Consider the following 23026-nt stretch of genomic DNA (forward strand, 5'->3'; position numbering starts at 1 on the left):
GGTGGACTGAACTGTATTTGGCTGTTGTTGGGCTAGTAGGACAAAAGAAGTCATAACCTGGAGATACAATTAGTGTATCTCTTAATTGGATTTCACAGAGAGCTCTGCTTTCCAATATTTTGTAAGATGAAAGGGAAAAAATGATGTTTTATTCTCAGGCGAATGAATCATTAACTTGGAATATTAAGTGGCTTCTCATTTATTATTATTTCTTATATTGACAATGATTTAAACTAGAGCACATTTTATTTCTGTTTCTGTTGCCTTTTATCTTCACATTCATTTGAAAGCTCTTTTTTTTTTTTTTTTTTTTTTAGTTAAAACCATTTATGTATGCTTCTTACTTACCATCCCCCCTCAAAAGCAACTTAGAACACTTTTAGAATATAGATTTTGTTTTTAAAACAAAACTAGAATAGAGTGTGAAATGTTTTCTACTTAGAAAGTTTCAGAAATTGAAATGCTTCACATTGCGATGATAACATGTCAGTACACATATGCTTTTCAGCATTTCATTTTAAAATAGTATTTTTGAAATTGAATCACAAATGATGTGTGTGGCTTTGGGAAAGTGTTAGTCTTTGTACTGGGTTAAGTGGAGAAACAGCAGATAGATTATAGATTGACAAGGACAAAATAACTTTTTTAAAGTAGGGTTTTGGGATTTTTAAGTGATTTATTATACCATTTTCAGGTGAAGCTTGCCTTTGTAATTAAAATGGTGATAATTTTGGATGAAGTTTTTCCATTCATCTTTCTAAGAACGTATGATATAAAATAGGACAGATTGAATTTAATAGATATAGTAAATAATATTAATTTTAAGATGTGTTCTACTTAAATGATGATTTATTTAAAAAAAGTATATGTCCCTTTCCAGAACCCCCCAATCCCCCCTTTTTTTTGTAACCACTCTGTTCTTCCAAGCTCTGGAAAACTGAATTATAAATGCCAGAGAATAAGCAACTAGAATTCTCCTGTCAGTGCATTTTTCTAAAGCATTTTTGATGGGAGAACCTAAAAGAAGTAATGTTTTAATAACAGTAGTAATGCTTTAATAATGGAGGCAACACCTACAGTATTCTGTTTTATGTTGACATTTCCTGGGTACTTTTTTTGACTAGTGGATGCATGGCAGTAAAGATTGGGACTGAAAAAATTTGATCCTAGTCTTCTCTGTAACTGATTCATTGTATTATCCAGTAGAACAATCATATAACCTCTGTCTGCATCAATTTCCTAGAATTGTGAGCCTCTAAAGCAAAGAGCATGGTGTTTGTAAGCCCTGCAGCATGTAGTTTCCAGTTTTGTTAGATGCAATCTGAGATACCTAAACTACTGATGCCTCCCACATACACACCAACCACATTTTAATGCCATATATATATGTGCAATACATTACACACACACACACACACACACACACACACACACACACACACACACTATACTAGTGGCCTGGTGCACGAAATTCGTGCATTGGAGGGGGGTTGTCTCTCAGCCCAGCTTGCTCCCTCTCCAATTTGGGATCCCTTGGAGCAGGGGTCCTCAAACTTTTTAAAGTGGGGGCCAGATCACGGTCCCTCAGAGAGCTGGAGGGCCGGACTATATGAACTACTAATTCCTACTGTAACACCTCGGCTGTGCTCACTGCCCAAAAAACCTGGCGGGCCGGATCAGACTCCCCTGGGGGCCGCATGTGGCCCGCGGGCCGTGGTTTGAAGACCCCTGCCTTGGAGGACGCTCGACTGCCGGTTTAGGCCCGATCCCATAGGGGCAGTGGAACATCCTCTCATAATCTGGAGCCACTGGCTGCTAACCGCTCACCTGCCTGTCTGATCGCCCATAACACTCTGCCTGCTGGCCTGCTTGCCTCCAACTTCCCCCTCTTGCCAGCCTGCTCTCCCCCAACTGCACCCCTTTCTGCTAGCCTGCTCAACCCCAACTGCCCCCACCCTGCTGGCCTGCTCACCCCCAACTGTCCCTCCCTGCTGGTCTGCTTTTCCCCAACTTGCCCCCTCCCCCACCATGCTGGCCTGATAACCCCCAACCGACCTCCCCTCCTGGCCTGATCACCCCTAACTGCCTCTGCCTTAGCCCCGCCATCATTGCTTTGTCTGGAAGGTCTCCTGGTATAATTAGCATATTACCCTTTTATTAGTATAGATAGATAGAGGCCTGGTGCTTGGGTGGGGGGCTGGCTGGTCTGCCCCAAAGGGGGTCCTGGATCGTGGTGGGGTCCTTGGGGGTCGGGGCCATCCTGGGCAAAGGGCTTAGGGCGGTTTGCAGGCCGACCATGCCCCCATCGGGGTGGGGATCCCCATGGGGGCAATGCTGGCCTGAGCAAGGGAGTGGGATGGTTTGCAGGCTGGTCACACCCCCATCAGGGTGAGGGTCCCCCCTGAGGAGTATGGCTGGACTGGGTGAGGGGCTGCTGGCCATTTGCAGGCTGGCCATGCCCCCACTGGGTGAAGGCCCTGTGGGGGGCATGGCCGGCCTGGGAGAAGGACCGGGGGCCATATGGGGGAGGTTTGTCCGGAAGGACTTCCTGAAGATCTCCCGGTCTAATTAGCATATTACTCTTCTATTAGTACAGAAGATATTAGGCATGCAGTTTATAATATTTATATGTAAAAATAAAGTATTGCTGAAACCAGTCTGGCTCAGTGGATAGAGCATTGGTCTGTGGATAGGAAGGTCCCAGGTTTGATTCCGGTCAAGGGCACGTACATTGGTTGCAGGCACATCCCCAGTAGGGGTTGTACAAGAGGCAGCTGGTCGATGTTTCTCTCTCATCGTTATTTCTAGCTCTCTATCCCTCTCCCTCCTCTCTGTAAAAATCAATAAAATATATTAAAAAATAAAGTATTGAAGATAACGTTTATCATAGTCATTAGGATTTTTTCCCCTGCTAATTACCAGAACAGTTTGCTCTTCAAAACCAATAGAATAAATTTTCTTAAGTGTTCTATAGTGCCCTTACCTGTAATGTCTTGATACTTTCAAACAACTAGTTTGTACCACACTCCTCTTACTTCTTCAAAATACCTTCTCCTATTGTTCATTTTCCCTGGTTTTAATCTCCAAATTGTTTAATCTTCTAACTCTACTGATCTTTTCATTGCTGACTTTCCTTCTGCTGTATTCTAATTTTTAGAAATTATCTGAGCTTATTAATATCTTCCTTCTTACAAAATGATCCTTCTACATTGGTGATGTCATTAAATCATTTTTCCCCCTGTCCCAACTAACAACCACACACCTGTGCACTTGCACCCAGTCAGTTTTTGGTAGTGGTCTCTTGTAGAAATGACACATTATTTCACATCAATACTTCCTTTCAGATCTTATACCTCTTTTTTCCCCCCTCCTAACTGCGATGTACAACTTTAGTTTGGTGTAATACATGTATTCCTAAATGTTATTTGCCAAAAAAGTGTAATGACCTACATTAAAGACTATTATATATAACTAGAGGCCCGGTGCATGAAATTTGTGCACGTGGGGGGGGGGGTTGTCCCTCAGCCTAGCCTGCACCCTCTCTAATCCAGGACTGCTGGCTCCTAACCATTCATCTGCCTGCCTGCCTGATTGCCGCTAACCACTCTGCCTGCCAGCCCAATAACCCCCTAGTCGCTCCCCTGCCAGCATGATCGTCCCCAACTGCCTTCCACTGTGGGGCTGAGGGGACTGGGAGACTGAGGCTGGATGAGGTGGGGCTGAGGAGACAGGGGGACTCTAGCTGGATGAGGCATGTGGTGCCTCCTTCCCCCCCACCCCCTCCAGCAGGGCTGAGGGGAATGGGGAACTGAGGCTGGATGAGGGGGGTGCTGAGGGGACTGGGTGCCACTATCTTGTGGGCACCCCATTTTGTGAGGGTGTGGTAGTCAATTAGCATATTCCCTCTTATTGGCTGTGGGTGCCACCATCTTGTGAGGGTGTGATGGTCAATTAGGATATTCCCTCTTTATTAGATAGGGTGTGTATAGTCCTATCATTGAATATAAGATATCTCTAATTATAAGGTAAATCTCCATTTTACAGACTTATTTATGCAAATAAATAAGAAAAAATTATTTTAAGATAACATCAATTATAAGATCTATTGCTATTTCATACATGTTAAAATATGAAGAAAAGTGTAACAGGGTCAATGAGATGTGGCATTTATAGTAGATACTGTTTTTAGTCTTAATTTGTTTTGTTAAAATTTTCATGTATTCTTGTTTGCTTGATAAACTTTTCAAATTTTTTTTTACTTTCATAGTTTTTGTGAGCTGTTTCTTAAGTTACTTTTCAATTCATTGTAAATATGGTGCCAATTAAGAAATTATTTTTTCTTGGTCTAATTCTTTTAATTGTTTAATGTCTTCATGATCACATAACTTGATTATCTCTACTTTCAAATTCCCACCATTGCACAAAGATTCATCATCATTTGAATATTTGAGATGGGAACCTTTTTTTTTTTTTTTTTTTCTTTTTCTCTTCCCCAAAAGAGCAAAGCTGTATTGGAAATTTCTCAACACTTCTCCTGCCACACAGAATTACATATTAGCCCTATGCATAACTAACTTTCTAGTAGGATATATCATGATGTAATATAGTCCTCTGAACCTGTCTTGTCAGTTCATTTTATACAGACTTTTCCTCGTCTCATATACTTAAAAAATTTATTTTAAAATTCTAGTTGACATACGATATTTTATTAGCCTCAAATACATTTTTGAAATGGGTTTATTTTGCTTTAGCTTCTGTTTTTTCTTTTTCTTCTTCTTCTCTAGAACTAAATAAAAACACAAAAATTATTTTTCCCAGCCCCCTATTACTTCACATTCTCATTCTCTCTAGAGAAAAATGACTTACAAATCACGTTTAATTTGAGAGAATATATATGTTGAGGTGGGGTTGAGTGCCATAAGTTAGGGTGTATTAGTATTTTGCATACCTTAAAACACTCAGTTGGGAGAAATGTCTCTTTTTTTATTTGAAGGAAGATAAACTCCATGTATCCTTGAGGCCTACAACATTCAATAATCTGTTAAATTTGAATTGCCTTTTCCAGGATTGGAGGGGTGTGTGTGTGTGAGGGGGGGGAGGGGAAGAGCAGAGAGGTGAAGGGGGTGTTCAGGAAACCAGAAAAATAAAAGGAATTATAAAAATGGGTTTTTCTACAAGCCATATGTAAATAATGTAAAATAATAATAATGCTTTGTTTATAAATGTTAATTTAATTTTTAATGTAATAGATTCTTCAGGAAGTACTATATGCTAATCTTTCCTCATAGATGATACTGAAATGTAATTAACTGGTTGAAATTATTATAAAAAACTCTTGGGGTTTATAGATTTTAGGGAGGAATATCTATGAACTCCTGAACTTGTTTGTAAAATTTGGCCATTGGGTACAGTTTTTTTGTTTGTTTGGTAGGGAGAGTATCCATAGCTTTCAGCAAAATCTCAATAACTCCAGAGAAATTAATTCACTTATGAAGAGGTCAGCACTATTTCTCTTTAATCTGCTTTAGTGATCTTGAGTATAAATCATGAACCCTCAGAGTATTTTGAAAATCAAAACAAAGAAAATTTGATCTTGAGTTTACTTTTAAAATGGTGGTGGTTTTCAGGTGGCATATTTAAAATAGTAATACTGCACATGAACAACCCTAGGAATTCACTTGTAGGAAATAGTGAGTATAAATGAAGATGCGATTATATGCACAGAAAAAGGCATTAGAAAACTGGATCCATATATGTTGAAAAAAATGTGAAGGATTAGAAATATGTTCTTATTTTGAACATAGTACTTTCATAATTGTGACCTAAATCATTTTTTTTAAAGTGAAGTATATGTACTGGAAATAAGTGTTATCTTGTATATGTATATACTAGTGGCCTGGTACATGAAATTTTGCACAGGGGGTGGGGGGACTGGCGGGGTGATCAGGCTAATGGGAAGGGAAAGTGGGGATGAGCAGGGCAGCAGGGGGAGGCAGCTAGCAGTGAGCAGGTGGCATGGGAGCAGTTGGGGGAGATCAGGCAGGCGGGTGGCATTCCTGAACCCTCTCCAATCTGGGACCCCTCAAAGGATGTCCTGCTGCCAGTTTACAGGGATCGGGCCTAAACCGGCAGTCAGACATCCCTCTCACAATCCGCGACTGCTGGCTCCAGCCACTCACCTGCCTGTCTGCCTGCCTGATTGCCCCTAACCACTCCACCTGCCGGTCTGCTCTCCCCCAACTGCCTCCCCCCCTCCTCCTTGCCAGCCTGCTTGCCCCCAAATGCTCATGTGAATAATGCAAATACTTGATTTTTGTTTTTATTATAGTGTATGCAGGATATGGGAAATACTAAAGCAAGACTACTCTATGAAGCCAATCTTCCAGAGAACTTTCGAAGACCACAGACAGATCAGTATCCTTTAATACTTATTTATTGTGGGTTTGTAAAGAATGGACTCATTTTTATAGTTCATATTTTAACTGTGCTTAGGAAGATGTGGAAAGATGTGAATTTTATCATACTGTTGCTCATTAAAGATAAAACTTGCTCTGTCCTGGGCTGTGCTTTGTATATAGTAAATTTTTGTTAGGAATCTGGTAGTATATGATCTATGTAGTATTTTTATGTAGTTATTACTAAGTATAAAATATTACACCTATTCTTCTTGATTGATCTATATTTGTTATTTTTCTTTTTTTTATATTTTATTGATTTTATATAGAGAGGAAGGGAGAGAGATAGAGAGTTAGAAACATCGATGAGAGAGTCATCGATCAGCTGCCTCTTGCACACCCCCTACTGGGGATATGCCCGCAACCAAGGTACATGCCCTTGACCGGAATCGAACCCGGGACCCTTCAGTCCCCAAGCCGACGCTCTATCCATTGAGCCAAACCGGTCTCGGCTATTTCTGTTATTTTTCATTAAAATTTTATTTACTTATTTATTCTGAGGGGTTGGGGAGGAAAAAGGATTAATTATTTTTTTTAAATATATTTTATTGATATATATATATATATATATATATATATATATATATATATATATATATTTTTTTTTTTTTTTTTTTTTTTTTTTTTTTTACAGAGAGGAAGAGAGAGGGATAGAGGGTTAGAAACATCGATGATGAGAGAGAATCATCGATCAGCTGCCTCTTGCACACCCCCATTGGGGATATGCCCACAACCAAGGTACATGCCCTTGACCGGAATCGAACCTGGGACCTTTCTCTCCACAGGCTGATGCTCTATCCACTGAGCCAAACCGGTCTCAGCACAAGGATTGATTTGTTGTTCCACTTATTTAAATGGTTGCTTCTTGTATTTACCCTGACTGGAGATCAAACTATACTATACCTTGGCATATTGGACCAATGTTCTAACCAACAGAGCTTCTCGGCCAGGGCTGTGATTTCCACGTCTTAGTTGAAGAGTTTATTTTAGACTGTTGATTAGAGATTAATTTGTGTATATCATGAATATTTAAAAAAATCTTTTCCAAAGGGATTTTCTTTGATCACCTTTATATTATAACTATATTTCTGTGAAGTAGTTTGGCATGTATACATTTAAATGGCAAATTACATATTTAGTGTAAGTGGAGTACTGAAGTAATTTATGCTGATATTCACTACTGATATTCCATATTTGCATAAGTTGCACAACTGTTTACAGATCTGTTCTAATGAATGAATAGAATATCTTCTCACGGGCATTTTAATTAGGATGTTTTCACATTTCCTAAAGACAAATATTTGATTCTGTAGGATTTCTTAAACTCATATTGAAGTTTGAGTAAGCAGCTTATCAAAATTGTGCTGCTCTATGAATAATAATATCTAATTCATTGTAGATATTTGTGATTCTATCCATAGGTGACTTTTGCATTTTTGACAGTAAAATGTAAAAGTTTCTTAAAAATCAGTTATATATTAGTTATATATTATCCACTTGTGTACCAAAACAGTTTGAATGGTCAAACAGTGAAAAACAGATCATCTTTTCACACATGAGCTACAGGTCATTATATATATTTTCATATTTATGTAGAAATCTTTTAAGTTATATTTAGAAAATTAGTATTTGTATTTGACTTTCTGTTTCTGCTTCCCCACCTCCTTCCACAAATTTAGCAATGTGATATCCAAGGCTATTTTTATTATAGCAAGATCGTAGGGTAAGAATGGGAGGTACATTTCAGACATAAAAATTGAATGATAAGTATTAAAGTGTGAAGAAACATAACATTTTAAGGTTTTGATGTGACAAGATTTGTGGGTTAAGTGGCAGTAGAAGCTTATTTTCCAAATTATGAAGAATTTTTAATACTATGTAGAGCAGTTTAGACCTCATTTCATGTTCTAAAGGCTTGAAGGATTTGAAAAACCTCCAGGGGTTTTGAAGCAGGAGAAACATTGTAAAACATTAACTCCTCCACAAGGAAGATTAGTTGAAGGGGATCTTGGGGTCAGAGAGACCATATACAGTGGTGCCTCGCATAACGAACGCCTCGCACAGCGAACTTCGGACAGGTTTTTCATGAAACCATCGGCCAAAAAGCAGAAAATGGATGAAGATGTGCAAGATTCGGTAGACTCTACTTAGTCTGTCTTAAAATTAAAAAAATGTGTTTGTTTTTTTTTTAAAAAAAATGTTTTTAGATGTATCTAAATAAAAATATGTCATCTTAGCATATTTTTTTTTATGTCATCTTAGCATATTTTATGCTACAGAACGAATTATTTTTTTTAACATGTATTGTTATGGGAAAACGCGTTTCACATAACGAACTTTCCGCATAACAAGCTTGCTCCTGGAACGAATTAAGTTCGTTGTGTGAGGCACCACTGTAGATACTTAGTATAGCCTTGAAGTGAGTAATAAGATATAAATTAAACAATGACATTGAAAATGGAGAGCAGACAATTGGGAAAATTAGAAGGAATTTAGGAAAGTAGAAGCAGTTGGGTTAGGTTTAGATTGGCTTTGTTTCTGAGAAAAATACTGAGATGACCCTAGATATTCTAGCTTGGCTGAGGTTCTGTGAAATTCAGTGGAGAGAAGGAATTCAGTACCAATGAAAGTTTAAGGGTTAGAATGAAAGATAATGAATGAGCCATGCTTTATTACTTTGTGCAGGTTGAGGTGTGTGTTGGACACATACTTAGAGATACCCATTTAGTAACTGGAAACATTAGTCTGCACCCTAGAAGAAAGAAGTATGCTTATTTGATTTTTCAAATTAAATGTGACTACTTTTAAAGCACTTACAAATTATGGTCATATTTATATGAGGTATTGAACTTTAATTGTTCACAATAAGTATTTTCTTTTTTCTCTTCCCATTTGTGGAGATAAAAGTTGTCTCTACAATGAAAATTGCTCAATTCATCCACAAAGGGCTTTTTTGATAGTTTCATTTTTTTTTGTTAGAAAAATATAACATGAATTTAGATTTATAATTATGAGCAAATTAACATTTATCTTATTTACATGTAAAATAATTTATGTAAACATTGCACACTTATGAAAATCTTGGCACACTTGTTAATTTTTGGTATAAAATTGGCTGCCAAAATCTAAATTAGCAGCCTTTTAGCAACCCCAACACTTTGCACTTGAAAGGGTCGCCAAGGCTGCTTTGAAAATAAAGGCGCCCTCCAAATTTGACATTCTTCTTAAGATTTTAAAGCATGTATTATCATTACCAGAAATTAATGGATTTATTCACAAATGAACTTGTGTTGAACAATAACATTCTGAAAAGGTAGATATCAGACATTTGTAGTTTTGAATCACAACTCTCCTTTGTTCTGTATTAGTAGAATCCCAGAGAACTTCTAAAACTTTCTGTTCCCCAGTTTTAAATGTAAATGGCACTTACTTTACAGGTTAAAGGAGAGAAAATAGATAATGTAAAGTACCTTTGACATAGGATGTAGAAAACTATCTTTAAAAATCAGCTTCAGTTATTTCACTTATTTTAATAAATTGAATGTTTAGATTTTCTGTCTTACTACTATAAAAGGCCTTTGAGTGCGTTCATAATGCCTCAACTCTTTTATATTCACTGAGTAGTTATCTGTCAACTCTTCCTATTATCTATTGCCTCAACTGTCAATTTTTAAAAGGCTTTTGTTAACTTCTAATATGGAGTTACTGACTGAAAATATATTGTTTTACTGTTTTAGGTAACTTTTCTTTTGAACAGAAGAGTATCTTAATCTGGGGATCCACAGATTGTATTTCTAAGTAATTCTTTTCCTTCAAAAGTCTGTGTATTTTATTTTATGCATTAAGAATCACTATTCCAGAAAGGAGTCCACAGTTTTTACCTGTGAGGTTCATGGTACTAAAAATGTTAAGAATGCTTGATGGAAGAATTTCCATTTAATGATAAAGCAGTAATTGAGTGGAAAGAGAAGTCACCTATATCAGATAACCCCCAATTCTCAAATCCCACTAGAAGTGGCTCACTCCATCAATAGGAAAGGCTAATTTAGCCACCTTCAGAAACATTAAGTAGCAGTAATCTTGGCTTTAGCTTCTTGACTTCTTCCCCATTTCTCAGATTTGGGGGAGAAAAAAAATTACCACCACTCAGAGGCAGCATGTAGATTGGGAAAAAATATAAGTATTACAATCTCAATCGTTTGATATTTCCAAGTTCCTGATTCTTTATCTATGATGTGAAAATAATAATATACACATTACTGGACTGTGGAAGGATTAAAGGAAAGAAACTATGGACAACACACAATGTCTGGTATACTGTGGGTACTGTATGGGTATTTGTTTCTTTATACTGAAAATCCAAAATGTACCTTAATTGAGTTTAGAGTTTGGGGAAGATGGAGTTGAGCTTAAGAATGTCATGGAATTGAGAAATAGTTACTTTCCTTTCCAGAATTGGGTTGAGTGGTTTTGTTGGTTGGTGGAAATTTCCTGAAAGAGACCAACTTTTTTGGTAGAAAGAAAAGTAGATTATAGAATTTAGTTATAGAAATAGTATGAGAGGAAAACATAGACTGCGAAGTAGGAAAAATGAATTTAGAATTTAAACTTTGTGGAGAGGAATGAATCAAGGGGTGTGTACATGCCACTGAGCTCACGCTTTTCCTTAAGTTATTTGTTTTCAGAGCAGTGGAATTTTTCATCAGAGATAAATATGAAAAGAAGAAATACTATGATAAAAATGCTATAGCTGTTACAAATGTAAGTAAAATCTTCATATGTCATTAATTTAAGTTTGTTCAATAGAGCTTGAATGTTAACATATAATACCACTCTATTTATTGTAAAAATATACTAGTCATATACTTTGTCAAATTTGTATATTGGAATTTTTTGTCAAATATGTTAATGAGCTCTTCTGGAGCAGAACTCTTGATTTACAAAGGAGCATATTCTAAGAGTCTAATAACTGCCTTAAATGGCATTTAATTAAGTTAATTTTATGGAATTTACAAAAAAGATAAAGCCAATAATTGAATAAAGGGGGAGAGGAAATAATTTTACTACATTCTGGAAATTTGTGTAAAATGAAAAGGCCAATTTATCCTCTCCTAAAAGCTTTAGTGGATCTGTTAATTGGTTATTATTAAGCCTTCTGATAACTAATAGTTGAACCTTACAATAGTGATCAAATATGATATATCACTGTTTTTTTAAATGTTTTTTTTTCTGATTATATTTTCCCATTCCAGTTAGTTATAATTTAAGATAAATTGTCTTTATTGATGTGATGACTTTTTTGGCCTTTGATATTTATATTAATAAGCAAGTTATAAGTTAGTTAATCTTGTGGTAAGTCTTGCAAGCAATTTAGAGACAATGATTTCATCTCATTTATATGCAAACTGAGTTTTTTTTTTTTCAGGCCATAAGGAGAAGCAATATACTAAAATATTTAATAAAATACTAACAAAGTAAGGATATTTTAATGTATTGTCTTTGACCATGAAAAATCTTGTTAAAAAATGTTTTAACATATTGTTAGTGTGTATTTTTGAGCAAAGATGCCCTATGTGTAGAGTTTGGGCTGCATTTACAATGAAGGTAGGAGAAGAAATCTTTTGAAAAACTGACAAAAACTGACAATATTGAGAATGACATTTATAATGCGATAACTAAGTTTAGTTATAGCATTATGGGGAAAAGAGGACTAACTTTTAAGCAAGTAACATGTTTTCGTGTGAAATTTTAAGAAATCCTTTTAGCATGTTTTATAAAATACTAGAGGCCTGGTGCACGAAATTTGTGCACTTGGTGGGAGGTCCCTCACATGGGCCTGTGCCCTCTCGCAGTCCAGGAGCCCTCAGGGGATGTCTGGCTGCCATAGAGGTGGGAGAGGCTCCTGCCACCGCCGCTGGCTGAGAGGCGCTCCCCCTGTGGGAGTGCACTGACCACCAGGGGGCAGCTCCTGCATTGAGCATCTGCCCCATGGTGCTCAGTGCACGTCATAGCAACCAGTCATTCTGCCTTCGGTTGATTTGCATTTTAGCCTTTTATTATATAGGATACTGCTTTACATTAAACATTCTTTGTAATATTCTAAACTTTAAAAAAGTTTATTGGAATGACAGTTAATAAAATTATATGTTTCATGTGTACAATTCTATAATACATCATCTGTGCAGTGTATTGTGTCTGTATTGTTCACCCTCCCAAGTCAAGTCTGTTTTTATCACCTTTTATCTTCCCTATGCCCTCTTCTACCTCCTCCCATCCCTTAAACTTTTAAATTAAATCTATATTTATAGTATTTTTTCTTCATGAGAACAATTTAGAAATTACTTTTATATAGTAATGCATATGAAAATGGTTTTACCTTTAAATTATAGCTGTTATGGAATTGTGTCTCCCCCCCTTCCAGATGTGACAATGGTATAATACTTAGTTAAGAGGAATTCTTCATCATCAAAGATATATTTTGAAATAAAATGTTTAGGGATCAAGTGTCATGATATCTATAACTCATTTTTATTTTTTCTATTCAGAATATTGACATAGCAATTAATTATATAAACACATCTAAAAATAACCTAACATAAATTCTATCAATGATGAAATACTGTTTTCTCTCACTGTCATCTATCGTATCCTATATAATAAAAGCCTAATATGCTAAGTGTCTACTCGTCCATTCAACCAATCAAAGCATAATATGCTATGAATGCTAAGGCTGCTCAACTACTTGCTATGATGTGCACTGACCACCAGGGGGGCAGACAGTTAACTGGTTGACCATTTGCTATGATGTTCACTGACCACCAGGGAGAAGACAGTTGACCGGTAGGTTAGCTTCCTGCTAGGGTCTGGCCTATCGGGATTGAGATGGGCTAAACATGCCCTGGAGCCCTCCTGTGGTCCCTCCCCACTGGCCAACATACTGCATCCCTTCCCAGCTCCAATTGTGCACCGTGGGGTCCCTCGGCCTGGCCTGCACCCTCTTGCATTTGTCCCAACAGCGGAATGACCAGTCGCTATGATGTACACTGACCACCAGGGGGCAGACGCTCAACACAGGAGCTCCCCTCTGGTGGTCAGTGCACTCCCACAGGGGAAGCACCGCTCAGCCAGAAGCTAGGTTAACGGTGAGTGCAGCCGCGGTGGCAGGAGCCTTTCCTACCTCCATGGCATCCCTAAGGATGTCCAACTGATGGCTCAGGTCCACTCCCTTAACTGTCAGTCATACATCCCCCGAGGGCTCCCGGAATGCGAGAGGGCACAGGTTGGGCTGAGGGGAACCACCCTCCTGACCCAGTGCACTAATTTTGTACACCAGGCCTCTAGTATTTAATAATATGCCACAGGACATAAGCAAATATTTTCATTTGATTTTGAAAAAATTTGTGATATCAGCAGTCAGCAAAATAACACCAAATTTATATGTGAAGAGCACATCATAAAAGATTTTGTGCACCAGGCCTTTAATATTGCAATGATTATTTAAAGTCTTAAAATGTATCTTCAACATCAGTGTCTGTCATTACTAGAAACATTTTTGAGTTATCTAACTCAATGTTTTTAATTTACACTGTAAAAAGTTTTAGTTATAGTTTATACAATATTATTCATTTCAGGTGTACTAGTATATCATAGTGATTAGATATTTACATATCATAAGCGATTACCCCAATAAGTCAAGAATCCATCTGACACCATGCATAGTTATTGCAGTGTTGTTGGCTTTATTTCCTATGCTGTACTTTATATCCCTGCGACTTTTTATAACTGGCAATTTGTACATCTTACTCTGTTTCCTTTTTTCACTCCTCCCTACGTTCCCCTCCCATCTGGCAACCATCAAAATGTTCTTTGCATCCAGGTATAACTCATTTTTAATTGACTCACTGAACTCTAGCAGCTGAGAGAGAGAGCTGGAGAGTTGGGGGGGGGCAGTCGACAAACATGGTACACTGTTTTGGTGAATATTAGTGAAGTTCGTAGAGATGTTATTCTGTGGGTTTTTTTTTACATTTTTTTTATTGTTTTGAAAATAAAAATTCAAGGTAAAAGATTTTATACTCGAGTTTATATTATTATTATTTTTTAATTTATTGTTGAAAGTGTTACAGATGTCCACTTTGTTTTTCCCCCTCCCATTGACCCCTATGCATACCTGTCCCTGCCAAGCCTTTGCCACACTATTATCTGTGTCCATGAGCTATGCATATATGCATATAAATTCCCTGCTTAATCTCTTCCCTCACCCTATTGTCCCCCCTCCCTTTTTTCTGAAATTCATCAGTCTGTTCATAGTTCTATGTCTCTGGATCTATTTTGTTCATTAGTTTAAATTTTGGACCTGGAGAGTATTATGCTAAGGAAATAAGCCAACCAGAGAAAGATAAGTATCACATGATCTCACTCATATGTGGAATCAAATGAACAAAATAAATTGAGTTTATATTATTAATGTAATGAAAATTCAGAAGAGTTCACAAGAATCATGTTTAATCCAAGATATAATGTATTAGACCTCATCATTAATAAGCAAGGTAATGATTTTTTAGGTTTATATTGTAGTAAGATTAAATTATTTCTTCCTCTTTCATGGCAATAGATTTGCAAGTAATTAATCTTATATATTACTAGGAATTACATTATATAGTTATATCCAGTGTTATTTCTTCAGTAATAAATTGTACATTAATTTAAATAATTTTTGATTATGTATAATCTTCACTATTTTCCCTCCCTCCCTTTTGAGGTCCGTGGTAGGGTTTTATTTTGATACTAGATATGGGATATCAGAGATTGGTTGTTGAAGTTTCCTTGGATTATACCTTCCCTTTTTTGTTCAGGTAGTCATAAAAAACAAACATTATTGAATGTATACCATCTGCAAGGCACTGAGATTCAAATGGTATAATCTTTGTCCAAAAATAGCTCACCCTCAAACATTATCAACTTGTTACATGTACAATGACCAGAATGTGGTAACTGTTATGACAGAAGAATAAAAGTACTGAGGGGACACAGAATTTAGGTAGCACTAATTTCCACTAGAAGACTTTTTAAAGGAGGTATGTTCATAAGAAAGTAAGATTTCAGAGAAAATAGGATGAGTGTTAATAATGTAGGAAGGACATTTCTGGCTGAGGGGACATATTATCCCATCTATGCTAAAATTACATGAAGAGGAAAGTGAGTTCAGGTATATTATTTGGTGTTTGGGTTTGGTGAATAGTCTATGAAACTGTCTTGTCTAGTGAGTGTGAAGGAGGGCTATCTGGAGTGGGTAGATGATGAGAGAATAAATGCATCAGGAAATAAGTCTTGAAAGGCAAGTAGAGATTGTATAGAGGATTTGAATACTAGACAGGATGTGTGTTTTTTTAAAGTTTTTATTAAGGAATGGTGATTGGATTAATTTTATTTTGCCACTTAATAAATTGCTGGAAACTTAGTGACTTAACACAGATGCACCATCTTACAGGTTCTAATAGTCAGTCTGTGCATGGGTTAGCTGTTTTCTCAGCTCTGGATATCTCCAGACTGAAATCAAAGAGTTGGCTGGGATGTAATCTTGTCTGTTTTTAAAAAAATCATAAATATTTATTCACTCAAAGTAAGATGATCAACATTGACTGGCTGCCTCCTGCATGCTCCCTACCGGGGACTGAGCCCACAACTTGGGAATGTGCCCTCACTGGAAATCGAATCTTGACCTCCTGGTTCATAGGTCAATACTCAACCACTAAGCTACACCAGCTGGGCTACAATGAATAATCTTGAATTAATAACACTCGGCATACTAAATGCTCCTGTTCCGTGTGTGTGTGTGTGTGTGTGTGTGTGTGTGTGTTTTGTCACCTGTGTCCTTGACCAGAATTGAAACCATGACCCTTCAGTCTGCAGGCCGATGCTCTAACCACTGAGCAAACGGCTAGGGCCCTCTTATATTTTTATATTCAGCCTTACATGAGTTGGGGCAAAAAGGTCCTTTTTTGGTTGTTAATCCTCACCTGAGGACATTTTGTCCATTGACTTTTACTTTAGGGAGAGTGGAAGAGAGGTTGGGGGGGAGGGAGAGAGAGAGAGAGAGAGAGAGAGAGAGAGAGAGAGAGAGAGAGAGAGAGAGAGAGAGAGAGAGAGAGAGAGAGAGAGAAAGACATCAGTGTGAGACAAGCACATTGATTGGTTGCAGACCCTTCAGTGTGCTTCTAACCTATAACCGATGAGCTACTCCAGCCAGGGCATAGATTATCATCTTATGTGTTTTTATGTGCTTTATCTCGTTTTATGCATAAAGTAGCAATTAAAGATTTCTTGCAAATAAATTTCCAGTGGGAAAACTAGCTTTGAAGCCATCTTTTAAGATGCTATTTGATTTCTTAAATATTTTCTTCTATATGTAATTTCCATTAGTAGTCACTAAATGTCTGGTTTGCACAATTATAACAATGTGCAAGGAAAAAATAACCCTGAAGTTCATGAACTAGGATTTTGATTCAGGAATTGCAGCCATAACCAACTTAAGCATATTGAAGTGAAGAAGGAGGATTTGTCATCTCACAATGTTATTTTGACATTATATAACGATCTTTCTGTAGTAGTACCTTTAATTTTTAAATTCCTCATAGGCACTATTGATATGATTGGGTAATAGAGAGAAGTCAGTTTTATGTCTTCAAAGGCCTACAGATTTTGTAAGTGTATTTCAGTTATATTTGGGCAGTAAAGATAGCAGGAAGATAATCTTTCCATTAAAGTGATCAACTACATATTATATATAGAAATTCAATGGGAACATGTGTGAGAAGGCTTTTAGATGAAATCCTTTTTCATGTATAAATACCTCTGCTGCATATATAACTATTTCATAATGCTCTGGGGTAATTCAGCAGGTACAGCTTTGGAAATGGTGTTTGTGTGTGATCTTAAAAAAGGAAGTATATAAATTGCTTTATAATCCATCTGTTGCTTTGCTGATTAAAAAACTTTAATTTCCCTTACTTCAGATCTGTTTTATTTTCCATTCTTAAACTGTTACTATAAGTTAAAAAAACACACAAACTCATTTGCACCTTCTTGCTACTTGGAACAGTATGTCTTCATACATTAGTATTTCAATAGTTATATTGACTAAGTGAATCCCGGGCAAAGCTTAATTATTTTGTAAATACTTTCAGTATGACCTGGTTTTAGTAAATTTTATATCCTAGTGAAATCCATTTTTAATCATGCACTATCCTGTAATAAATAATTTATTTTTAGAAATTTTATGTGGAAATTAAAAAAGCAGTACATTCTTCTTGATGCATTATTTCCCTTTGTTAACATACTCCTAAGTACTTCTGTATCTCAGCAATGCATGGTTTTTTTTCTTTTTCTTTTCTGTACCTATCATTTCTGATTACCTTCTTTTTGTTTTTTTCTCTCCTGACTTTTCATCTGATTCCACAGATTTCTTCCTCTGATGCTCCCCTTCAGCCTTTGGTAGCCTCTCCTTCTCTACAAGCTGCTGCTGAGAAAAGCAAATTGGAGGTATGCTAGTGTTTTAGCCAGCTGCATTATGTAGTGTTCAGTGGTAAATGGACTTCCTTTCTCATTATGCTATACATAATTTGGAGTGCTGTAATAGTTGTTTAAATTTTGTATGGTCTTCAGTATTAAATATGTTAAATACAACTATTTCTAGAATATTTTTCTATGCCACAGGTAGGATTAAAGGGCTTTAATTTATATTTAATTTAAAAATCACTGATTTATTGGTACCATAGGTATATCTCAATATTTAAGAAGGAATTAACTTTTCTGTTGTTTTTATTACTACCTTATACTTAATGTTTTTAATAGTTGCTGTTGAAATATTTGCTCTATTAGTAAAATCTGATTAAAATGTTTTGTTTCTATGATTCTGTTATAATCACTTGAAGACAGTTAATGTTTTTTTAAGGATTAGTAACAGCCATGCATGTAGTATAGAATGTATGTAGAATAGAATCATGAGTTTACAATAATCAATGATAATTTTCAGACTGTTTGGGGTAGCAGTGGTTAAGGGTACATGATGCTACTACCATTATGGATTTTTAAAGCCATCCCTACACATATTTGAGGTTTTAAAAAAAATGTTTTACTCTTTACCTTTTTCATTTGTTATCATGAATTCATTTGAGACATTGTTTGAACTAATACTTTCTCCATGTTAATCCCTTGATAAGTGGTGCACTACACATGGAGGATAAACAGGCAAATAAGATATGGCCCCTGTCCTCAAGGAGCTGGTAGTCTAATGGTGAAAATAGATAACTAGGTAACTTTACAGGTTTCTAATACAATATAATATGTGCTGTGATTGACATGCATTCATTTATGTGCTGTGATTGACATGCTTCAATTAATACAGGAGTCATACTTTTAATGCATCTTAAACTCTTAATAAACATTAGCTATAAGGATGAGAGTACATTCCAAGTAAAGAAGGCATCTTGTGGGGGAAAATATCTGTCAGCAAAGTGGAATGTTTGGGGATTTGCAAATAAAATGACATGGCTGGAACAGGCATAGGATAGGTAATTCAGCAGGCCCTGGCACTTTAATAAGTTGTAAGGGTAAAAGGGATAACAGGATCTGATTTTTATGTCATAATACAGCTCCACTGTTTCTGTGGAGAGTGAATTTTGTGTTGATGGGTGTGGAAAAGGCTGAGAATCTGTTGTTACAACCCATGAGTAAAATAATGGGAGCATGTGCTAAAATGGAGGCTGAGGGAATAAAAAGGAGGCTGTAGTTTTATCTTGAGAAGATAGAATCTGTGGGAATTAGTAATTGATGGAATATGGAGGCACTTTGGGAAGATTTGATGACTCCCAATTTCTGTCTTGAGCATTTTAATAGATGATGGATGATAACTGAGTGAGAAAAGGATAGAAGCTGAGGAGGAGTAACAGGTTTGAGGAGAGAAAAGGAAGGGAGATAAATTAAAAGTTGTATCCGTTTGAGTATGAGATGACTGTAGAACATCCAAGTGTTCTAAGTAGTTCTTTCAGTTCAGAGAAAAGAGCCAACTGGGAGGGAGGGAAGGAAGGAAAAGCATTTTATAATATTCATGCACTGGTGGGTTCCCTCTGCCTGGCCTGCGTCCTCTGGCAATCTGGGACCCCTTGAGGGATGTTGTACTGCAGGTTTTGGCCTGATCCCTGCAGGGTCAAACGGTCCCTTAAGCTTTTGTATGTATAGATAAAAATTTTTTTGCATATTTCATTTATTCTTCACTTAGAAAGTGGGGATACTATTATTTGCCTCATAAAGTTACGATTAAGTGAGTCAAAGTAGTGTTTAGAACACATGTGTCAAACACAAGGCCCGCGGGCCAAATCCAGCCCGCCAGGCCTTGCAATGTGGCCCGCACCGTGCTGTCATCACTGCACTCCGCTGTCAGTTTATGACATTGTCAGTAAACCATTCGGCCCGCGATTTAGGCTGGATTTTAGATTTTGGCCCCTTCTCAGATTGAGTTCGACACCCCTAGTTTAGAACATGGTAAGGGATCAGTAAGTGTTGGCTGTTATAAGCAAGAACGATACCAAATAATAATGCTCCACTGGATGACACTGAGTAGTGAGACTTGAGAGTTTGGTCTCTGTTGTCCCATGACCCTACCATTGATTAGCTGTTTTGTTTTGTGCCTTAATTTCCTAAGATTTTGTTTCTTCATTTGTAAAACAACAATGACAGTTTTTCCAGACAAATTTTTAATGATAAAAATTAAATTATAAAATAAGGTGCTTATTACATTGACTGTAATTATATCTCTCTTGTTATAGCCTAGTAATTGCCAGTATTACCTTTTCTGATTTACAAGTAGCAAACATTCTTTTGTTGAAAGCGGTTGTGTCAAAACACCGTTTTAAAGGCATAGGTGCAAACTCAACCTTTAGGCATTTAGATTAACCTCTGTGTGATTATTCTGTCTTTCCTAGGTTCATCAGTTTATATTTTTGTGTTTACTACCAGGAAACTAAGGTCAGATTAGTACCCAGTTGCAGTAGTCATTCAATTCTAGGTTTCTACACATCTCTCCTCTGTAATGCCTATGAATAATGCTCTTTGTTTAATCTTTATTTTATTTTTTTAGGATTTTTTGAATTAAATGTATTGGGCTGACATTGGTTAATAAAATTACATAGATATCAAGTGTACAATTTTATGATACATCATCTGTATATTGTAACGCGTGTCCACCTCCCAAGTTAAATCTACCATTTTCATATATTTGACTTCCATAATATATCCTTTTTACTCCCCAACCCCTTTCCCTCCAGTAACCAACTTACTGTTGTTTGTGTCCATGAATTTTTGTTTGTTTATTTGTTGCTTTCAGTTTTATATCCCACATATGAGTGAAAGCATATGGTTTTTAACTTCATTATTTGTTTCACTTAACATGATCTTCTCAACATTTATCCATGTTAATTTTTATTTCATCTTCCTCTTTTTGGCATGTTTGTGGTCCTTAAGTTTTTAATATTATATCCTGTTTCATCCTTCTTGAAATTGCAAATTGTGAACATCATGATACCATTATAGTTTAACTTAACTGTTGGAATACACTAGTAAGTTGGCTCTGGTCCCAAAATACTTTATGTATATTTACCTTTTTTTTTTTCCTCATGAGAAAATACTTGTATTTGCCATTTAAAAAATTACAATACTGTAGTGATAGACTGAAAATGTTTTGTGACATCTTAAAAAAATCAAGTGATTGTATTGTATCTTTCCCCTTTATATTTACATGTTATATTTGTTTTTATCTGTGTGATAGGAATTATATTCATCAGTTAGTTTATTTTTTCTTCTTATTCAAATTTGAACTTTATGGTTGCTATTAGGAAGCTTATGTAAAGATGCAGTGAGACTTTATTGAATAGAGGACTCAATTGTTTAATTACACAAATTCTAACATATCCAGTTTTAAATGTCTCACCTCCATTGTAGTTTTTTTTTTTTTTTAAGAAAAGCTATATTTAAAAAATATATATATTTTTATTGATTTCAGAGAGGAAGGGAAAGGGAGAGAGAGAAACATCAATATGAGAGAGACTCATTGATTGGCTGCCTCCTGCATATCCCCTGTTGGAGATTGAATTCATAACCAGGGCATGTGCCTTGATCAGAATTGAATGTTGACCTTTGGTTCATAGGATAATGCTCAACTACTGAGCAATACTGGCTGGGCAAGAAATGATATTCTTAAAAAAAAATTTTTTTATTGATTTGAGAGAGAGACATCGACTTATTGTTCCACTAATTTATGCATTCATTGGTTGCTTCTTGTATTTACCCTGACCACAGATTGGACCTGCAACCTTGCGGTGTCAGGATGACACTCGAACCAACTGAGCTAACTCTGAGGACCAAGAAAAGATGTTCTTTATTGTGTTATCAAAATATAACCTCATTGAGAATATGAATTTGCTGTTTACTTTTATATTTCAGTATCACCAGATATTGTCATCATTGAAAATTTGTACCTTTCTCAAATGACAACTCAAACTAATAAAATGTGTTAAGAGCTGACATTTTTAAAAAAGTAAACTTAGCAAAACTTTGGGCTGTGTTTTAGAAAGAAAAGGAAAAAAAAAAAGAAGAGAAAAAAAGAGAAAAGGAACCAGAAAAGCCTACAAAACCTCTTACAACTGAAAAGGTAAAATTTCCTTTTTTAAAAAAAAACCTATAAGGACTACTATCTTATTTTGCATACTTAGATGTGAACTAGAGGCCCAGTGCACAAATTTGTGCACAGGTGGGATCCTTTGGCCTGACCAGCGATTGGGGCTTATCAGGCCATCTTATCCAGTCCCAATTGGGGCTGATCAGGACTGGCTGGCAAAGGGGAGGGACTGCTGGAGGTTGGCTGGCCATAGGAGGTTGGTTGTGGGAATGGACTGACCTGCATTGAGCAGATGCCCCCTGGTGGTTAGTGTGTGTCGTAGTTACCAGCTGGTCATCTGGTTGTCCAGTGGTAATGGCTGCTTAGGCTTTTAGATAGATAGATAGATACAATAGATAGATAGATAGATAGATAGATAGATAGATAGATAGATAGATAGATGAGTTTTGGGATATTCACACTATGCAAATAATAATTCTTTAAACTCATATTTGTTGAGTGATTACTATGTGCTAAGTATGTCCTATTGATAGCTTGTTCTATATGGTTTGTAGTCAATTATATATGTGTGGGTATAGATAATGTGAGTTCTCAAGGCAAGTATTCTCTAATTAATGACATAAAGAATGGCATTTTGGCTTACTGGTATATGCTCAGACTTCACTAACATTTAAAGAATGAAAAAGACCCATCATACCTGAAAGAGCCTTCAGAAAATACTCCATGCTTAAGGTTAGCATTTGAACTAGATTTTGAAGTGTAGGTAGATAAGATGGAAGGCAGGAATATATCATTTGGACTGGACACCTTGAAGGATAGGCATGGAAACTGGAAACAAAGTAACTATGCTTAGGAAAGAAAAGAGGATTAGAAGAGTTTGAAGATGAAGATATCTATC

The 23026-nt window shown here is 36.4% G+C and overlaps 1 protein-coding gene across 3 annotated transcripts in view; it reads left to right on the forward strand.

The window, feature by feature from the left end:
- Positions 1-23026, forward strand: part of SMAP1 (small ArfGAP 1) — a 101749-nt gene that overhangs the window by 45773 nt on the left and 32950 nt on the right. Inside the window, exons 3-6 of one of the 3 annotated variants that reach the window (XM_084890404.1) lie at positions 6329-6414; positions 11141-11216; positions 17916-17996; positions 22081-22161. In XM_084890404.1, coding sequence (XP_084746530.1) covers positions 6329-6414; positions 11141-11216; positions 17916-17996; positions 22081-22161 — 324 coding nt within the window. The remainder of the gene's footprint in view (positions 1-6328; positions 6415-11140; positions 11217-17915; positions 17997-22080; positions 22162-23026) is intronic. The other 2 variants (XM_084890405.1, XM_084890406.1) reach the window with 2 other exon arrangements.

This window comes from Pipistrellus hanaki (genome assembly GCF_964339955.1).
Source record: "Pipistrellus hanaki genome assembly, chromosome: 7".
NCBI lineage: Eukaryota > Metazoa > Chordata > Mammalia > Chiroptera > Vespertilionidae > Pipistrellus > Pipistrellus hanaki.